Source organism: Polypterus senegalus, chromosome 11 (assembly GCF_016835505.1).
Source record: "Polypterus senegalus isolate Bchr_013 chromosome 11, ASM1683550v1, whole genome shotgun sequence".
NCBI lineage: Eukaryota > Metazoa > Chordata > Cladistia > Polypteriformes > Polypteridae > Polypterus > Polypterus senegalus.
This window is the reverse complement of record NC_053164.1, coordinates 105,320,846-105,343,058: the sequence shown is the minus strand read 5'-3', so window position 1 is coordinate 105,343,058 and position 22,213 is coordinate 105,320,846. Positions and strand designations below refer to the sequence as shown.

General features: G+C 33.1%; 1 protein-coding gene across 5 annotated transcripts in view; it reads left to right on the top strand.

Moving 5' to 3' along the window:
• Positions 1-22,213, top strand: part of lmo3 (LIM domain only 3) — a 114,999-nt gene that overhangs the window by 9,274 nt on the left and 83,512 nt on the right. For all 5 annotated transcript variants that reach the window (XM_039769430.1, XM_039769433.1, XM_039769432.1 and 2 more), the window contains exon 2: positions 766-979. In XM_039769430.1, coding sequence (XP_039625364.1) covers positions 766-979 — 214 coding nt within the window. The remainder of the gene's footprint in view (positions 1-765; positions 980-22,213) is intronic.

Sequence of the window (22,213 nt, the reverse complement as noted above, 5' to 3'; positions counted from 1 at the left end):
TTGTCATTAGATTTGTGTATGAGATTACTGTTTTGTGGTTCACTTGATGTCATTTATTTAAGCAAATGTATGTGATTTATTTTAAGCATATTCTTATTTTAGCACAAAAACATTGAATTTCAGTTTTTTTTGTGGATCAAATCAAATTACTAAAGTGGTCTTTGATTTATATTATGGTAAGTTGCAATTGGAATGCATTTTCAAATGATACCATTATTCTGTTTCCCAATGGAGTATATTAACAAACTAATTGGGACAGAAGCAAATAAATGCCAGTGAAAAATAGTGCAAAAAAAAGTAGAAAGTAAAAGTCAAATTTTTTGTTTGATTGAAGCTACAGAGAAACATTAGAACTACATTTATAATGTTGTATAAAAATGCTTAATAGGCCAGTTTATGTCAGTTGTAGTTCTTTTATACAATACAAACAATACACAAATATATGATACATTTTAGTTTATAGTACTGTGTGTGTTTTGGGTAAACAATTTATTTTTATATTATAGTACATGAAGATGATTTACTTTTTTTTTTATAGTGTTATTATAGCAAAATAAGTAACATCATGGTTTAGTAACAACACATAGGAAATTATTAATCATAAAGAAAAGAAGGAAATCTTTTCAGTTCAGTACTTTTTCTTTTTTTTTTTAGTTTGCACTCTGCATCATATGCTAATCCCAGTGATTATTTTTTTAATGAGTGTCTGTTATATCTGCAATTTTATACTTCGTTTAAAGTTTTTAGTTTACTTTCTCCTCACAGGTATACAAATGCTCTCAGTCCAGCCAGACACCAAGCCGAAAGGTTGTGCTGGCTGCAACCGCAAGATCAAAGACCGTTATCTCCTTAAGGCCCTTGACAAGTACTGGCATGAGGACTGTTTAAAGTGTGCCTGCTGTGATTGCCGTCTGGGCGAAGTGGGCTCGACTCTCTATACCAAAGCTAACCTTATCCTTTGTCGTCGGGATTACCTAAGGTAGGCTGCCGTTTTTATTTTATTACAGATACTTGTGCAACTAACCTTTCCTTCTTTTGGGAAAGACAACAAAAGAATGAAATTGAGTTAGGTACATTTAATTTTTTTGGAGGCAAGCAAAAGCATGTTTAAACTGTGAAAATTTGGTATTCATTTGTGTTTCGTCCAAAATGCATAAAAAATTGATAAAGCAAACATTATTCAAGTTTGTTTTTAAGCTTGTCCTGCTTTTGTGGTTCATTTTCCATTATTAAGTAGGAACTAATCAAGGGTCAATAAAGAGTGGTAAATGTAAACGATTGCACTGTGCAATACTTGAATGGTACATTAAAACAAAAAGTAGTGTGTCTTTCACTGTTGTGGATGCAAAGTATTTTACTATGCAATTAAAAATCTCATTAGCTCGCTTCATTAGGTAATGTTTCTCTGTTCAAGGTAAATAACTGCTTTGGGTGTTGTGAAGAAATTTTTCATGCAGTTTAACACACTTGCAAAGGGGGTTTACAAAGTTGCCTGTTCTTGAAATAAATGCTAAGAAGCACACCTGTTGATAGTAAAGGAAATATGTGCTGATGCATTCTGTTTATTTTTTATTTTTGTTAATTGCAATACATATTAGTGATGTAAATTAAAACGGTTATTTTGCCACAAGATGATTCCGAGGCATTAATAATACATGAAGCTTACAAATATAGTATCCTGTAGTCCTGTGGATTCCTTTCTGGAAGTGTACAGTGCAAATGAAATTGGCTGGCAATATACAATATATGTCACATACATGGATGATGCCGCCCAAATTTCCTAAACCATAATAATTGTTTTAAGAGGTGGATCACAGTTGCACACTCTTAGGGTTTTGTTTGAATGCAAGAGCCATTTCATATGAATGCATTTTCATTGTCTAGATGCTGTGGTATACAAAAACAAATAAAAACAGACTTTTTAATAATAGGCCCTGTATGATAAGTTGGTCAAACACAAAAGAAAAAAATAATTCTGCTCTTGTACACTGTAACATGGCTTTAAATTTATCTGATCATTTTCTAGTGCTACATTTCCCTGGCCAGGGTTGCAGGGTACCAAAAGCTGTGATGGTAGCAATAGAAATAACGTAGCAACCAAACACCATTTGCCTTTACAATAAACTAACAGTGCTTAGTCTTGCATGGTCAAATTGCAAGAACTTAGACTTTCAGATTTTCAGAGTATGCAGAAGAGCAGAACCGTTTTCTTTAGCAAACGGACTGAAGAACGTCAAGTCTATCATATAGCGTATATTTATGTATAGCTGTCAGTCTGTTTTGTTTACCTACTTAGCTGAATACAGGTTTTTGGTGAGTTGGAGACTTTCTCACACACACACACACACACACACTCACTCACTGAATTAAAGTTGGTTATTTTAAATGTAATGTTAAGATCTCTAGAGTTTTGTGAAGAATATTGTCAAATACTGTTTGTTTGTAGGTTCCCAAAGTGCTGATATAAACCATACAGATAGACAATGGCTGCATGCATATTGTTGTATAGTTAATATAGTGAGAAATAGTTTTTAAATATTTGCAGGAAATTAAGCAGCCTCTGTCAAAGCTGCAATTTCTTTGTTGAAGATTTTACTTTAAAGTAATAACTTTAGGGAAAAAGTAGAAGTCTGGTTTTAATAGTTTAAATTATTTCTGTCATATCTCCCCGTAATCTCCATCAGCTAGGTTTGTCTAGGTAAAGTTTCAGTTTTTCCTTTTAACTTCCTGCTCAGGAATAAGCTTGAATTTACAAACATTTTGCCTATTTTCTAATGCTTTTGTTTGCCTTTGGATAGAAGCCAGCATTTTGTAATCTGCTTCTCCTAAAGGACATCATGGTGGTTAAGGACTAGGCAGGGTAGCCCAGATCTCTTATTCTCCTACAACAGATAGTATCTGTTTATGGAGGATTCCAAGGCTAACTGTATATTGAGAGAGAGAATTGCTTCTGGTTTTAGTTCCTGTAGTACTCAGACTGAAAACCACAATGACAAAAAAGACACTGACAATATGGATGAATAATAGCTGGCACCAACTGCTGTTGACTTTAGTAAGCTTTCATATCTAAATAAATATCGTAATTGCAAGAACTACCACACATTGTAACAATATCTGACACAAGGCAATTTTTAGGCTGTGAGAGAGAAGCATAACAGGTAGCTGTCAATGAACAAGATTATAGGGCATATGGCACAAGCTTTTAAATGCTTTCAGCAATACCCATTCCAGTGAGTGTACTGTGTAACATATAAAAAATAAAATATTTGGTCGTAGATCTATTCAGATGTTCTTTTTTTCAGTTGGAGTCAACAAGAATCTGAGCCATTGTTAGTAGCACTTGACATGTCATCTATTAACTTGAATCTTTTGCAAGTACAACCAGTGTAACTAGACTAAATTTGGATAACTGGAAAAGGTAACGATTTTTGGGGGCTTATGTAATATGTATGTAAACTGTAAACAACATTGATTTATACACTAGCCTCAAGCAGAAGCAATTGTGGTGTTCCTAGTAATTGTACAGGAGAACAGTTGAGGTTACAGATATAACTTAAACTAGACTTATTTTCTTTTTACAGTAAAGTAACTAAGTCTTAAATGAAGTGTGTCCCATGTATTTGACACAACTGACTATTTATATTATTGGTGTCATATACACACAGAAATTGTAAATTGATAAAGCTCCAAATAAATAAATGGACATTGTTTACTGTCATAAACCTGCTGAGAAATGTAATGCCTAAAATTTCATATTTTATTTATTTTGACCACGGCAGACTTGCTCACCAAAATTTCTTAGAATATCTCCCATTTGAAGAATGTATTTTGCACAGATTGCCTATACAGGAATACTAGGGAAAGAGCAAACCATGAGGCATTCTGAAATGTATACTTTTTTTTTAATGGAATCAAATGCAACAAAGTATAGTTTTACTGGTGTTAGTATTACTATTACTTAGACCGTTTGTCATCTTACTTAAAATGTTTTAAGAGGTGGTGTGTGTAGCATGTGGTCAGCAATTCTTATTGATGTGTGATTACTAAAGATGTTAAATCTAACCTGTAACACTTTTTTTTATGAATTATTACTGTTGTCTCACTTACTGTAACACTTGATTTAGAAGATGGATTGTTGGTTATTTTTTAGTTAGCAACAGTACATTCTGAAGGACAATGTTCACTTTCTACACCTTTAGCCCACAATGGGTGTCCTTCTCCTTTGTGTGGTATTTCAGCAAAACTATAGTCTATATTGACCTTTCTGAAGTACAAGGCATCTTTCCAAGCAGTACCCTAATGAAGGCTTTAAGATATGTTACATAAATGGAAGTTGTCAACAATTTAAAAACGGCATCAAGCCCTTAGGTAGCTATCTATCTCCTTTTCACAAGTTTAATTGAGGGATTAGAAATTATCAGAATGCATACCTAGGTTCAGCCAACAACTATCTATCTTATCTATCTTAACTATCTATCTAAGGCCTTTTAGCATTTTACAGCTCTCTGATTTTTAACAATACTTCCACCTTTTTCAATACACTTGTACGATTACTAGCAGAAGCTAACAAATGTTGGAGATGCACTAAATGTTGTATCATTTCATGTTTTTTCTGTTTATAAGAGATTGTAGGGTTACTGTTTAGATATATTTGTATTCCAGATATTTCTGGCACATTAAATATTAACGCAAAGAAAATCTAATATTTAAGCTGCCTTTTTTAGGTTTTTACTTTGTTTATAAAATATTGTAAGCGTAAATTGTGGTATGAAAATATTAGTACACAGAATTTAAAATAATGATTATAAAAATAGTTTCTGTTTTTATGCTAAGTGAAAATGAGCAATGTCATAAATGATAAATAAACAAAAAAAGAAAAACAATAGATGCACATCTCACTGCATAGTACTCTTTGGAAAATGTATTTTTATATTCAAGATAATTACATTATTGTACCTTGCATAGTTTAACTAATAATAAGAGATGTTAACTGTGTAGTAATTTACTGATGACATTATCGATTATGTAAAAATAAAAAATATTTTTTTAATTTTCATTATGCTTCAATGTTTAAATTCTGCATTTTTCTCAGTGTCATCTTAGCTGATTGAAATGATAACCCTTTGGTTGATGAGAAATGTGCTGTGTATACAGTATTTGTCATGATCCTTGCTTTATATAGTATTCTCAAAACAACAACATTTCTTTATATAGCACATTTTCATACAAATAGTGTAGCTCACAGTGCTTTACATGATGAAGAAAGAGAAAAAAGACAAAGTAAGAATTAAAAGCAGAGTACACTAACATAGAATACAAGTAATGTTCGATGGCCAGGGAGGACATAAAAAAAAACTCCAGACGGCTGGAGAAAAAATAAAATCTGCAGGGGTTCCAGGCCATGAGACCGCCCAGCCCCCTCTGGGCATTCTACCTAACATAAATGATCAGTCCTCATTGTATTCAGGGTTCTCATGGAAGGACAAACAGGGAAACATGAAGTACATAACCGTGTTACTTTATCCTTGTTTTTTTAATGTGAAAAAATACAAGGAACTTTGAATTTTTAGTTTGGAAATATATTTCCTATTTGTACTCTAGGTACGGAAAGTTATACATTTATGGTTGTGCAAAGGAGAATTCCACAGTGATTTTTAGCCCACCTCTTGTTTGCCCCTCTTAAATCCTATGAAACCACCGTGTTAGATGGTAGTGTCATTTTCTGTTGGATAACACTGTAAAATATGTTGCATGTTTACTGTCATTTCAGTTGTGTTCTGATGAGATCTATAACTTATTTTTAAGTGTACAATACTAATAATAGTTTGGTTGTTTTTCAGGGAATCTAAAAATCAATGTAAAGAACAGCAGAAATGGATACTGATTTACTGCTGCTCGGTGGTCATGTTAATGATAATACAAGCAGCCAGAGAGAAGGTTTAATATGGTAGCACATTGGTTAGTGAGGCATCTTCTTAATTGCTGGGGAGCTGGTTTTGATTTTTGGCTAGATCACTCCATGGAATTTGCAACTTTTCTTTCTGTCCAATTGGAGTTTGTCCAAGTATATTAGTTTACACAAAAATACCAAAAACTTGCTGGTTAGTTTGGCTGGCAGTTGGAAAAACTGCATGCATGAGGCCTGTATTGAGATGAACTGGCTTCTTGGACTGGTTAGTTCCTGTCTTGTAACCAATGATGCTGGGATAGGCTCCTGTTCACCCCTGCCCTTTAATGGAAAGTGCCAGTTCAGAGTATTGAACAAATGGTTGATTTATCTTGCTATCAGTAAGTCCATTATATTACATAGAAAAGTATTCCTAAGTAACAGTAACGTGAACTGGTTCTTGTCAGTTTAGTAGATGAATTATATCACAATATTAGAGAGTGCTATTGAAGTACTGTATAAATACTTGTTTTTATATTTTATATCTTAAAAACATTGATTGTTATATTGAAGGTAACATTACGCATAACTTAATGACTATGGGGGGGGGGATCTTTTAAAAAAATTAAATATTTGTGTGATCTACTGAAAAATAGATTCAAGCATAACATTTGTAAACACTTGCATAATGTTGTACAGTATTTAACACATTAAAGATAAAACCAACTCGGACTATGAAGTTAAATCATTAATTTAGTAGTTAGACAGATTAACTCAGAGTAAATAAATAAAAAATGCAATGTTCAGCAGTTGCTAAATAAAAAAAAATGGGGCAGTCCCAGCTTGACTGGCAACAATATTTCGGTATGGATCATGCAAACTTAAAATGTGTAAAATAAATGAATAAATAAAGATAATACTAGGATTTTAGCAAATCCATATTACATTAATTCAAGCTCACAGTGACCCTGACAAGATAAGAGGCTTCTGAAGATGAATGAATTTATGTTAATTCAAAATGTAATAGATACATTAAAATTACTATTATGAGGTTGTAGCAGGCATTACCAATAAGGCAAAATCATGAATAAAATCTTTTTTTTTTTTTTTTTCTTCTTCATGTAGCATATATTTTCAGTTTGTGTGACTATATTACTGTAGTGAACATATCTTCCTGAATTGTAGCCAGAATGTTGCTTTACTTTCATTATTTAAATGAGTTTAAAGTCTATACTAAGATGAATCTTTGAGTATACGGTATATTAGCATTTTATGCATAATATAAACACTTTTTTATTACAAATTATGTGTTTGTTATTTGGCTACAACCTTGTCTAGATTTTTAATATTCCAGAAATATTCATTTTGCATTCTATTTTTTTAAACTTGGACTTTAGTAATTCTGATGATATTTAACAAGTAGTTTGATATTTTTATCTTAATTACTTTGCTTCCAATGTTCAATAAAAGCATATCATGATTCTTAATTTCCCATTTATTTGCATTGGGTGTTGTGATTCATATGGAGGTAAGTTTTCTTACAATGGATTTCTGATTTTTATTATTATTATTATTTTTTTTGTTCTGGTTTAGTGTCTAAATAAGTGATAAATGCAACCTAAGTACCACAATTACAAAATCATTGTTCATTTTGAAGTCATTCTAGTTTTATTTTACTGTGTTTTAAGCAAGCAATGAGAGTAAACGTCATGTTTCCAGTTTGCAGATCTCTTGTTTTGGTGTATTTATAATACATTTTTGAGTATTTATTTTACTTTTTGCTTTATTGTAGAATATTTTTTCTAATCTTTTATATTAAAGTCAGCTTTGCCTTGCAAAAGAAATGTATGTTAAGTAAGCTAATCGGCCTGTTTTTTTTTTTTATTTCTTTTTGCATTTCCTGGTCCTTTTTAAGGAGTTTAACCTTCTAGTATCCCTTTGGGGGTTTGCCATGTAGTCCTCCCTCCTGTTTGGGAGATGGGAATAAGCAGTTCAATGTCTTGTAAGAATGAATGCAGGAATGAGTAATATGATGAGATTCAAGACAGTGAGTAAACTTTTGGACCAATTGTGATACTGTTTTATGTTGTCACTTTGTTGTTATATATTTTAGAGGGTAATATATGCTTGGGATGTTTAAGCTATATAAGAGTACTACAGTTTGTTGATTTCAACATGTTAGAGCCTCTTCTGACAAACCTCTGAAAAATAGTTAAATGTCTTGTGCACGATTATCTGAGAGTGGCTTACCATTTGGATTAACTTCTTAAATTTATTTGACAAGTTATTTTAGCTTTTTGTTTTATCCGGGGCAAGGAGGTTAGTGTGCCACCTTTTCATTTAAATAACAGCAGGTCAGTGGTTATACGAAAAGTGTATTTGTCATTGGAAAAGGTTCACTCCTCACATTGTGTAAGTTTTGTTTTTGTTCGCTGCAGTATTGCTAGTGATATATAAGGTTTTGTTAACTTCTTTTTAACCTTTTTGTGTTTTCTTGCAACCTATTCCTTAAGATAGCCACTGTATGAACCATCAATTATATTTCTCTTTCCTTATCTCCGCATGCATTAAATACCCTTTTCTTATTTTGTTGTCAGGCCACAGTCTGTCATGGAAGGTTCTATCTTGCTGTTGCTCATTTTGTCCATTGTGAAAAATGTTTCTTTGTAGTGTCTGATAGAGAGATTGAGTCTGGCAATTGTCTTTTATCATTGCTATTGTTACTGTAATGGGGGAATGAAAGGATATGGAATACATCTACATAAAATACTGTACAGTAAAGAAAAAAATCAGAAGGTTGCGATGGGAAAACAGGGTAATGTATTAAAAAGTTAAAGAAAGAGTGCTGTTTTAGTTTTCATTGTATGCATGTTGATAATTGTAGTTATTTACATCAAAGAATGCCTGAAAAGCTTTTATAAAGATTTATTACTTTTTTTTTTTTTTGTCTTAATTTGCATCACTGACCTAACCTATTTTTTGTCAGTTGCTGCTGATGAAAATTTGGTCACTTGCGGTTTTTGGTTAGATTTATCAGGAAAGATAACTGCAAACTTTAACTGGGTGCCACCTGTTGCAGTTAAGCTTTATACTTTTTTGATAACAACATGTAAAGCTGAATATCATGAAAAAATGTTGTAAAAAAGTGGGTTAATTACTTTGATTTATATTGTGGCCTTAATTTGTTTATGCCACTTTTCAGTACAATGAGCGATTGATTTTCTGAAATTGCTTTGTACTTTTTTAAAAAAAATCAGTAGATCACAGGAAAACCATTTATCTCAATGGATCGTGAAAGTTATCACAGGGTGCTCTGTCTGCCTTTCTGACAGGGCTGGCCTCTTTGTGGAGTTGCCATGTTAGTAACTTTTTTTGCAATTTGCTTTTTGACTTCCATTTCCTCTTTTTGAAAACATGGTGTCAGATTAATTGTAAACTGTAAACTCATTCTTTGTATGCAGGTATGTTTGTTAAATTTATCTTTTTAACAGGGGGCACAGTATACACCACTGTATTTGATAATGCAACATTTAAATGTGCATTTGACCATGTAGTCATTTGTTCTGCTGAAATCAATACAAGTAATGATTCTGCACAAGTGTGTCACCCAGCAGTTGAGTGAGCAAACAGAGCAGAAGCAACTACTCTAACTCTGTTTATCTTTGAAAGCACTGGTAAAATAAGTGTTCATCTTCTGTGGAGAATTTTATTCCTGGTTTCTTTCAATGAGTTTAATTTGCTAAATTCCTTTTTTGTGTTGTAAAATGTTTGATTCCTGAAGAGTACAAAAGAAAGCTTATACTTTTGTTGCTAAAATGCCATGCAAAATATTAAAAAGTTAATCACAATAATTACTTAGCTGTACACTTTGTTAAAAGCTTAGCAAGCACATATATAGGAACTATAGAAAATTCTGTAGATTAGTTCCTGTAATTTTAATATAATGAAATGTATCTTTAAGTAAATATATTATGCCACTGAATACTTCTGTCATAGCATCATTTTTTAATACAGGCAGGTTGTGTGATGTTTGATGAAATAGCTTAAAAGGAGATTGAGTTTGATGTTTTGGCACCTAGCATGGTTGATTTCACACATGAGATCAAACCCCCACCTTAGAACGCATGCATAAATGACCTGATGAATCTGTGCTGAACACGAACATCTGTAGCTTGAATGGCCAACATCGTTTTGTCTTGGGTGAATGGCATAAATACACAGTAACAGGTTTGCAGGTCACATACTGTTAAAATATAGTGTACCTGAATATCCCTGGATGGGAGGCAATCATAAATTCCTATTCAACATCTTTTTGCTGTTGGACATCTTTCTTTTTCAAAAATATACTTTGTGCTGTTGCTATACCGTGATAAGTGAAACATGTCATAGAATCAGTATAACATTTTCAGTAAATATGATTATTCATATTCTTTCAAATATGAATGAATAATGATCAGTCTATAGATAAATATATTTTGATACAGCTTTGTGATGCTTTGCTACAAAAAGTGCCCAAACATTTAATGCAGTAGCATACAGTAGTAGTATTAAAATCTGAGAGCAAGGCAATTTTCTGAAGCAAGTTGTAATTAAAATGTACCACTATTCAAAAAATGTTATAAAATACTGGCTAATAAGTTACACTAAATTTGTTGGAACAAAAATATTTAAAAGTTAACTAATGAAGCTGGATTGCCAGTAATTTAAACTCTTAAAATATTGTTGCAATTGGAATCCCATCAAAGTAAAACATTTATTTTTTTTAGTTCTTGCTTTGCAGAATGTATAGTAGGGTGACTGAAAATGAATAGGCCATTTAGTGAATGGATACTTGTTTAATTTGGCACTCGTACAATACTTGCCTCTTTTTTACTTGTTCATTAGAAATGGTGCTTTTTTTCTAATAAATGTTCCGATTGCTATGGGGTTAGAGTGAATTAGAGCCTGTCTTGGCAGTTGCAGGTGCCAATGGATGGGCAAGCAGTCTATTCAACTGTACAGAATATTCAAGTACAAACCCATGCCTATTCTTATGGTGGTGGCTTAACAAGCTCAAAACCATACTTGAAATTTTAATTAAAATAGACCTAATCGTGTAACTGGGTTTTACTGTACTAATAGGCATAAGCTTTAACTATTAAATTAAAAATAGCCTGCATTTATTATAACACAAGCAAGTTTAATTTAATATTTGCATAACACCTTTTTACATTCTTGTCTAACTTTTAGAATGAGTTGTTTGTTTATTGGTTCAGCAGAACCAATAATAATAATAATTCTTCTCAATTCACTCTACCACACTGGGAGAACCCGGGAAGTGAATCCATGATCTCCTTACTGCAAAGCAGTGGAACTACTACTGCCCTACCTGCCTGTAGCTTTAAACACAGATGAAAATCAAAGTTATCTTATAATAAATTAAACCAACCATAATATACTGCACTAATATGCTATAAATTGTACTTAATACAGCAAAAAATGCCGCTATAATGAAACTATTTTTATTCAAATGCTGTTTTCTTTTGTCTTATGTACAAATTGAAAAAAATTGAGAGAGTTTCAGATTCTGATTAAAGCAGGAAAAGTTTGGACTTGTCCTTCAATCAGGAAAATATAGTTTGGGTGTGTTGTGTAGACACTAAATATTTAGGCAACTTACCAGGGCATATTGCCTTCTCCATGCTGCTTACTATTGAAGGCACCCCTTCTCAGCTGCTGACCCCTTAGGAAAGAAGTGGCAGTTTTCCCATACGACCAGGTGTATTGTATGGGTTTTTTTTTTTTGGTCACCCCAGATGTGCAGATATTATATATGAACATTTACGCTTGGAAGTGTGTGTATCTGTCCAGCCTGGAAGTGAGAGGTGGAGTCCGGGTAAGGGCTCCACCTCAGAGGATACACAAGTGAGGCTAACATGTCAGCAAAGCGAAACCTCTGAAGAAAGAGTTGCTCTCTTAGCGGCTAATACAGGAGTGAGGCAAACACATCGGCAAACTGTATCCCTTTTACTTTCCTCCCACCATTAATATATAAGTGAGGTGAACATGCTGGCAAAACAAAACCTCCAAAGAAACTTTCAATTACCAGACCTCGACATTTAAGTTTTTTTTTCTGACAATTGCAATAGTTTCTAGGACCCCATGCTTTTTACAGCATGGGCTTACACAGCTAGTATAGTATAATAATTTTAAATCAAAAAGTTTTAAGAAATATGAATAACTGCAAAAAAGCAATCAATAATATAGAAATTAAAAATAAGTAAATAAGGTGCACAAAATATTTATGTAAAGCTTCCATGACTATCCAAAGGCTTCACGTCAGGCAAAAAGAAAATGCTTTTAATAAGGATATGAAAGATGACGAACTCTGCCAGCATCTGTGTGAGGAAGTGACCTTGAAGGCGGTTTGCTGAAACTCTTGAGTCCAGCTGGATGGGGTCTCTTTGACAGAGCAAAATTTCTCGAACACTCCAGCAATCTGTCCTTTATGCCAATATTCCCACATGGGGTTTTAGACCTTGTGATATTACTTACAGACAGTTTTTTTTTTCTAAAAAAAGAGAGAAAAACTTGTCAGTGTGTGCCTTATCTTTGCCACAAAATCTGTTTGTGTCTTCTCAATTCCCTTGAGGTATAAATATATTCTCTGTGACTAATGATTATAGACTGAACTGCTCAGCTTGATTCAGAATTGTTTGACACAAAACGTAAATGAGTTAAACATCCTATGAATAGCAAAATGTTGAAAATGAAAATATATAGAAGGTTCATGTAAAACTCTTTGCTGCATGTCTGAACATCCTGTGGATGAGGCAGATTTCAGCTTGCTTCTTGTACAGTACTACAGCCCCAAAATTTATATTATGTATAGTCTATAACAACCCCTTTATTCAATTTTCTTTAGCTGGCAGTTTAGTTCGTTTGTAGGGTGGCACTCACTAATTCTTTTTTTTTTTAAGTGCAGTAGAGAATTTTAGGTCAATGGTGTTTATATTATAAAATCATTCTTTATTGCATACAGTACATGTAAAAATCAAATGAATACCTGAAAAAGCAATATAATACTACAGAACATCACTGACAGTTTCTGATATGTTTTTATTTTCTTATGTTCTGTTCAAAAAACGGTTATATTAAAGCCTTACCTGTTTTTTATTCACTGTATATTCCAAATATTAAATTTGATGAGAGACTTTCATCAACTTGTGTTATTGTCAGAAATACATCTTGGTTTTAGCTGAGCCACTTGAACAATATACTTTACTATTGTATAAATTATTTGAATTATTTCTGTAAAATGAATTTCTTGTTTCAATTGTTCAGTGAATTTCCAGCCATGGATGAGAATCCAGTCTGTCTAAGAATGGTTTGTTAATTTATTTTTTCTTGGATTAAATTTATATTCAATTTGCATAATTGAAGTTCTGCTATGTGTTAAAATGATATGTTAATCATCCAGCGTGTGAATCCATCCATCCTTCCATTAATGCTTACTACTATTTTTGATTGGGTCTCCCTACTGGGATTTTTCTCTGCGTACTGAGAAGTTTCAGGAGTTTTATTTTTTAATAAGTGATAATGGTACTAATGTGCATATCAAGAGCTTTGATTGTACAACATGCTGAACTTCTCATATTTTCAGTGGACGATAGTATGTTGAAAATAAATTAAATATACAGCTTTTTATTTTACTGTACTAAACTTTTTTGTAATTCGTCTTGTTTTTATAATTGGTTAAGGATAGAATACTAAGTAACAAATATTGTTTACTGCTTATTTCACATATGCATGCTTTTGCCAAATATGCTATATTTTCAAAAATGGTTGTCTATGGTTAGGTTAAGGTTAGTACATAAATGTGCAATATTATGTTTTTTAATCTAAGAACAATAAACAAAGTTACAATGCACACTTAATATTGATGTACGTGAATATGGTTATCGTCCATTCAAAGGTTCAGCAGCATGAGAACCTTTCAGTAGCCACAGCAGATATTATTTTCCCTTTCCTGGTAAAATATATGCTAATGATATCCATTCAATAGACTCATGAACAACTTTTCTCACTTCGTATGACCCTTATGTATGTGTCACCACTATAAAATATGTACCTTTTTTGGACTGTAACATATTGTAGAAAGAACAACCTACATGTGAGAAAAACACATACTGGCTATACTACTCTTGCAAGGAACTCCTGCTAATATACAGCATATTCACTTCTATTCACTTTCTGTTGTTGCTTTGCTGTTTCTCACTCCTTCTTTCAAGCAAGGCAGTACTCCTGGTAACTTTCTGGGTCATTTGCAGTGGCAATGTGAGGTTTACATGGGATGGGGCTAATCCTTTGAGAAGGTTCACAGATACAGGAATAATATATCTTTCCAGTGGCTCCAATCCTTTTTGTGCCATATTAAAATGTAATTCTGTAATATAACCTTTTTGAGTCTACTTATTGCATTAGCTTATGCTAATTTGACTTGTGACTCTTAATTGGTCTAAGTGCATGTGTGTGTATATATGTATGTGTATGTATGTATGTGTGTATATATATATATATATATATGTATATGTATATGTATATATATATATATGTATGTGTATGTATGTATGTGTGTATATATATATATAATATTAGTGATAATAATACAAAACAGACATCATAAAGATTTGGGGCAGCCACCCGTATATTGTTTTCCCGGCTGCAAGAGTTTAAGTTTTTAAGCACGATGTGCATAGAACAGAGTTCACAACAGAACTGATTACAATAGACAAAGATGGAGGTTTCAAAGGCCCATAGAGTAAATGACATCATCAAAAGGGCCGGGACCAGAAGTGACATCCGCAAAGGGGCTGGCTCTGGAAGTGACGTCTTCTGAGGCGGCGGAACCTTTTGGATTTCACGGGAAAGGTCAGTAGGGAACTGAGCAAGACCGTAAGCGCACTCGGATGTTTTATTACAATTACTCAGACCCTTTAGCTGCCTCCTACTCGCACGTGTGTGACTAATATATAAGTCCACACTGAATTGCCTGCAACATACTCTTAGGAAGAGTTACTTTCTTTTCGGTGAAAAATGATCAAACTTTCCTTCTGTCTGTCAAATGACTCCATTATTGTAATGGGGGCATGTAACCTCTAGAAAATGTCCAAGGTGATTGAACTTCTGACACCCACCTGAAAACGCTTCCTGATGCGTTAACCCCATTGCCATTCGAACTTGCTAAAGTTGTTACAAAATATATAAAATGAAAATAGTTTTAAAAAAAAAAAAAGTTGCTCTGTGATATATTGTAATTTATGTTCCACTTCATAAAATGGCACTAACAGCATTACAATATCATTACAATATTTATTTGGCCGGTCTCAAATGACATCATTTAAACTTGATAGTTATGATATGAAGATATTTTAGTACAAAGAAGGTCAAGATTATGTTCCACCAATGTGTTCTGTAGACAAGGGCACGTAATGAAATGTTAGTTTTTTCAGATTTGTGTTCTGTGTTGCCAGTGTAGGGAAGGGAATTCAGACTACTGATAATTGACTTGTCTGTGTCAGCTGTTCCTACAACTCTGCAGCTCCTACTCTCACCATTGTTCAAAGGTTATAAGCTGTTACTATATTGTCTGGTGACCAAATTGTGCCTTTTTACCCACATAAGTAAAAGGTCAAGATCAATCGGATTTCGGATTCTGTAAAATAAGAATGAATGGTGTTATTGCAACCAGTGTGCATTATTTAGTTGTGAACCACACTTTTATACTACTGCTTTTTGGTATGTCTGGTTTCTTGTTTGATAAATTCTGAGATGACATAAGGGAAAATGTGGAATTGTCCCATTGTCCCTCATTTGAAATATTGACAAATGTGTACCTAATTTTGTTATGTCTAATGCAGAGTTTTTTTCTTTGGAGCATAACATAAAGAACATGAATCAGTTTTATATTCTAATAGGAAGTTTACATTCTGACTCAAATTGTTGAAGTATTAATACAATTCTAGGGGTTATTATTAATGTGTAAAATATATTATGAATCTATGTTAAAAACTTCTGTTTGGTTAAGGCACATGGCCATCATTCAGAATTTTTGCTGCTTTCTTTTTTCTTTTACTTCAGTTGGTTTTCTGAATAATCTTGAAAGCTATGAAACTGTGACAATCATGTGAATGCTTACATTCTATGTGTAGCTTGGGTTGTGTCAGTTGGTCACTTGGTACAGCTAGAGTCTTTAAATAAATAAATAAATAAATAAATATATAATTGGGTCGATAATTAAATAAGCACACACCAGAATGACTGTACAGGAAGAAATAAGTTCTGACTTGGCAGAGTGAGGCATTATGTAGATGTACTGCTGTTTGTATAAAGGAGCTCCAGTAGCGTTTCTTGACACACTTCTGCTGAATAGTTTGTTGGCTGAAAGTATTCGGTGTCAGTGTGTTTATAGATGGATGTGCAGCATTGTTCATGATTTAATTCTGTCCCTTGTTACGACCTCCAGGGGATCCAGTGTGCATGCTGAGCTTGCCCTTTTAATTAGCTTGTTGATTCGGTGGGCATCTCTTCTAGTGATGTAACCAGCCCAGCACACCACAGTGTAGTAAATCACACTGGCTATCACAGAGTAATAGAAGATGTATATAGATGTATAGTGACTTTATCAATGTAATCTTTAAGCTTTGTCAATAGCCTAATGGTTTGTAACATAAAAAATGTGCATTTGCAGAAATAATACAGTAAAAATAATTTCATACATTAAAAAAATTAAAATTGACTTTTTAATGGCAAATAATGTATGAATTGTCACCAGTAATAGAAGGCACTTCAGTTTCAGGCTGAATTATTCTATCTTAAACTTTAGATTAGATTTCTGAATACTGCAAAGTAAAATACAAAACTATAGCAAAGTACCCCTAAAGTATAGCAGATTCTCTTTCTTTCTCTCTCACACACACAGAAAGGCATTATATTCTAAGGATAACTGACAGAGGAAACATTTTGTAGAGCCCTTTGAAAGATAGGCTCAACCACAGTTATATATTTATTGCAAGTCATTATTTTTTGTTTATTTACAGGCATCTTTGTTTTTGTATGTCCTGCTCACCAACTTCCGCAGGTGCACAGTAAAATCCATATTCACTGGTGTGCTACCATTCCAGTGTGGCATCTGCTCAGCTTAATAGCACAAAGCGCTACAAGTGGTGGTGAATATTACTGACCTACAGCTGGTTTCTGGTCCTGACATTCTCTGTGTAACATATCCTGCACAGTCACTTTTTCACTGCTCTGTACCATTCAGAAGGTACAAGACCTTTAGTATTAATACCAGTAGATTCAGGAACAAGGTTTAACCACAGTCATAAGGTTACTCCAAACATACTCATACTGAAAATTGCATGATTGTTTTGTGCGTGTGTGAAAAAATTTGTGTTTTACATATAGTATATGTAGTATATAATATTACATTTGCACTTGATGTATGTTGTGAGTGACATGCAAATAAGAATTTCATTGTACTTGATACACATGGCAATAAACTTGAACCTGGTTGTTAGTTAAATGGAAAACCTTCCAAAATAGTACTCGGTCTAAATTTAATGATTTATGCTCATAAGCAATCTATTATTTAATTTGTCTTTGAAATATGTTGGGTTGCTTATTTCTTTGTTTATTTTCTTCATTTAGCTATTTCAGTAACACCACACAAATCCTGAAGTACAGATTGTAATTAAAGCTGTTATTTTCAACAGTCAACAGTGAGATGGTGGGGTGCACGGAGAATTTTGTTTTTATTGGTGAACATCAGTAGAGGGCACACTCACAGTTGCAACATTGCATATGTCTATGAGGCACAGGATTCTCAGGGCAAGCAAAGCGCATGCTCAAAGTTGTGACTGTGTGCTTCCGCAAGAGATGTGAGTACTGTACAAGAAAAAGTTGGACAGAATTACTGAATGAAGCAGCTATTTTAAGAAGCAGTGAATTCATCATCGGGAGTCTGCATCTGAAGTGTCTGCTGTAACTTTAAGTGTTGAAGATTTATGTTCACCCCACTGGTGATCCACCAGTCAAAACGTGGGACTTGATAGAGCCCACCATCTAAGCTCTAATGGGTGAAAATGAAAGTTGTAATTTCCAGGCCTGCATTGTCGCTGAAATTGAATGAACAAATAAGTAAATAAATGTGTCAAGAAGTAAGCAAAACATTATACATTTAAATATTAATGCTCTCATATTACTGTTTTTTTTTTTTTTTTATTGTCACATTTCACAATACATATTTATTTTCTAATTTATCTATTGATGTAATTATGTCCACAATATTCCTCTATACCTGAAAGAACAATTTTTTTATTGCACAGCTGACTAATGTCACTTCATGCCAAGTCGGACAACTTACACAGGGTTTCCTTTATGGTATTTCATCGTTTTAATAATTCTTTTACTGATTTACAAAGTTAGTAATTTGTCATTGTTTCTTTCCTCATACCAAACAACTTGCTGAATGTTCGTTTTACTATATTATTACTACTGTCTGGAGCATCTGTATTTGAAGCTTCATTGGTGATCATATTCAGGTCATGATTAAAAATCCACCTTTCCTGCATTTTTTAAATTAACACTTAACAGTAATTTTAATTAGCTCTAATAGAAACTGTATTCTCTAACTGGAATATTTTGTACTAACTGTACTGCCTTTGATTCTTCTGCATTGACAGTCTACCAATGTGCAATTTCTGCTCATTTGTAGTTTAGGTTTTTGTTTCCTTGTAATTTACAATGTGTTAAAATAATATAATATTAAGAATTTTTTGTATTACAGTATATATTTTTATTGTTTAGTAAAGGATTTTACTAAATATATATTTTTATATAATTTTTATTTTATTTATTTTTTAATTTTATATTGGATTTTACTAAATATATAATTAATGCTATAATCTTAATCTTTGTGGTCTCTCCATGCATGTATGTATGTATGTATGTATGTATGTATGTATGTGTGGAAAATGAATTAGTTTGCCGCACACTGGGCAGTAAAGTTCTGCTCTGCTTTATTTTTATGGTTTTGTTTTTGTTTCTTTGAATATGGAATTTATAATTCATATACTGCAAGTAAATTAGTATTCTTCTGACAGTGAGAGCATGTGCTGTTTCTTTGTGGATGTTTGAGAGGTTTAAGACCGCATGTTGGGGGATTGTCTGGAGAAGTTTATAGCAACCTATGTTTTATAAATGCAATCAAGACACCGCAGAAAAGAATGCTGCTTAATTGATATTCATATTAAAGTGAAATACTCTTTCATATACTTTGTTTCCTTGAATGTAGGATAGCTATCCAGTTTTTTCCTTATTGTTCTACTGTGACAATACTGTACTTTACTTTATTTGTCCCCAATGAAATTAAAACTTACAGCTCAAGAAAATACAAATATTATGATGTACTTATTTTGGTAACACATTTTTTGTCACACTCTATTTTGTAAATGTATGCAGATTACCATTATAAAGTGTTAAAGAATGTGTAAGCTTTAGGGTTTTATTTGTCACCCTGTAGAAAGATGTTAAACACCAAAGAAAAGCAAAATTATGAAATTGATAACATTTTGAAAAATCATAGTAATTTTTTGAGTGTGTGTGCTGTAGTTCTCTGAGTATTTTTCTTGATCATTTTCTCTTTTTATCTGTTTGTGTCAACTACAGTGTTGCAGGCACTGCAAGAGCACTTTATGTATGAGGTTTATCTGATAGACTATTATTAGACAAGTGTTTCTTTGTATTATGATAGGGAAATTACAAGAGGCACGTCCACTGTGCAAAAAGTGTGGAAATTGGAAACATGGCAGTGAAACATTCACCGTATGTGGCTGCAAGTCAGCAAACAATGTAAGAGTAGTCACTTGGGCCCCCAATATCTTGCATCTGGAGCTAACGTTGTGCTTACGGTATATGCAAAAATAAATAAAGAAGTCAAACTTGTTTAGCGACGTGTCCTTTTGACCATGTCTTCAAGGGACCTATGTCAAATAATATTGTCCATTTTATTTTTAAAGGTATTATTAATTTCTAAGTTATATTACATTTTTTTTGGGTCTAGGAGGACTTGTGATATGAGGTTACATTTTTATCTCTTGACACAAGTCACCCTCGTATAGTTCAGTGCTGTAGAAAAGGAACATAGAGTTTTGTATGCCTGTCTTGTGCTTTCTGTATCATCAAAAGCTGTCTAGAATAGAGCTTCATTGATAGAGGTGAGTAGAATGGCAAAACTACTCACAAATCAATGCCTCTTAGCTCTGGATATTCTAGGCAAACTTTGATCTTTGAAAAGTACTTCTGACACTTTTTTTTTCTTGACAATTCTGTCAGGTTCTATTCTCACACTTTTCTTATGTTGGTTACATCAATTTTGACAAATGTGTTTCGGATAATTCATTTCCTTTTTCATCAAATGGAAAGTAAATATCAAAGTGACCAGACTGAGCTTTCAAGTGGCCAGTAATGACACTAAATATCAAATATTCCTCTTCCTTCATCTGCTGGAAGTAACCTTGGGGAAACCAGTAAAAAAAAAAATAAATAAATATGCAAGAGATTTTTTTCCTTAATATTTACAACTTCTATGTTGTCAGTCGTTTAAAAAAATAAAATAAAAATAAGACCACCTACTTCTTGTAGCCAGTGCAAAGTTTAGTAACTTTACCTGAGGATATTCACTATTGGATGTATGTAACAATACATTATAATCGTCAAGAAGCAGAAACAGTGAAGAATTACCAGCATGTACATCTTTTATTTTGATTTGAAATGTTTTTATTCTTTGTGAAATAAAGTTCTGTGTTGGCTTTCAGTTAAAAAGCGTAATCACATTTCAATGGACATCTGGTTTACTTAAGAATATTTTTTCCCAAATGTGTGTGGAGATGATTTGCACATACACCAGGATACCTGGCATTTGGATGATGTGAAACAAGTAATTTCAGATATATTCTCATTAATGCAGCAATTTTGTTTACTGTTGTTGTAGCTGGTTCTCTGTTGAAACTGATTTTGTCAGGAATTTTGTGGTCTCTGTACTCCATTAAAAAATGGCATTAAAAGCTTTTCTTGGACATCCTTTACAAACAATGTGGACTAAGTAACAGATAAAACAAATATTTTTGAATAGAGCATTTCTTTGAATTAAACTTTTATAAAGTAGGCACAGGATTCTGGCAGATGCATAAGTTGTGTTCTGTCATGTTTATAATTTTTGTAAGGAACAATGTCAGTGTGTGCCCAAGTCTGGAGAATATACAGTCTATTTCAACGTGATAAACAGCATGATAATGATGATTGTCTCCTCTGATGTTAGTAGGTGGTGGCTGATTTGAAAAGCAATTGGGATGATGGTTAGCACTGCCAAATCTAAATTTTAAAATCATCCTTCAAAATAGAACCCATCTGCAGGTCAGGGTGAAGAAGTGGCCCCAAAATCAGGAATTGAAGTAGTTGTGGCCTGTTTACTTATTGATGAGAATAGAGGTAGTCATTAGATGGTGGGTAAAGAGGGAGTTAAGTCTTCAGATGAAGATCTCCATTTAACAGCCACTTATATATTTCTGTCCATCTCTATGATCACAAGGGTTGAGAAGTGGCTGCCAAAGCTGCCAAATGAGGTTCCTTAGCAGAGTTGCTGGGATGAGCTCTGCCGCAGAACAATTCCATAAAGACTTACGGGGTAACAAAAAAGGTTTTATAGTAGCAGTGCACGGTGGCATGACTCATTCATCCAAACGTATTAACAGCATAAAGTAATTCAACAAAGTAGCAGTATTTTTTCTCTGTTTCTGTAGCCTCCGAGACCCTTCACTAGGTTTCTAGGCTTTTTTTCAAATGTTAAAGAGATCATTTAAAAGGCTACAGTATTTTGTTGAGAATTGTTTGACCATATTTAATAAGGGATATGCAGAAAACCTATTTTGAACTTGAGGACATAGATGCTTTTGTATCCTAGATATCCTTACTGCCATTTTTATAAATACTGTACGGGCCCACTTTCATACACATAGCTTAAAATAATAATTATTAGTAATAATAATTAGTAGAAAGGGAAACTCACTATTTTAGTGATTTGGTTGTACAATTTGAAAAAATTACCCTTGTAGAGGTTTTTTTTACAACTGAAGGTTTATTTAGTGGAAGAAACCTATTGTGTCACAGAAAGCATATTAAATGGCATGAATGTCTTGAAGGAAAGGAAACTGCCTGGCTAAAATAAAGCTTCCAAATCAAAGGTTGGAGAGAGACATGTAATGTGTTAGTGTGATGCACAGCGTTATG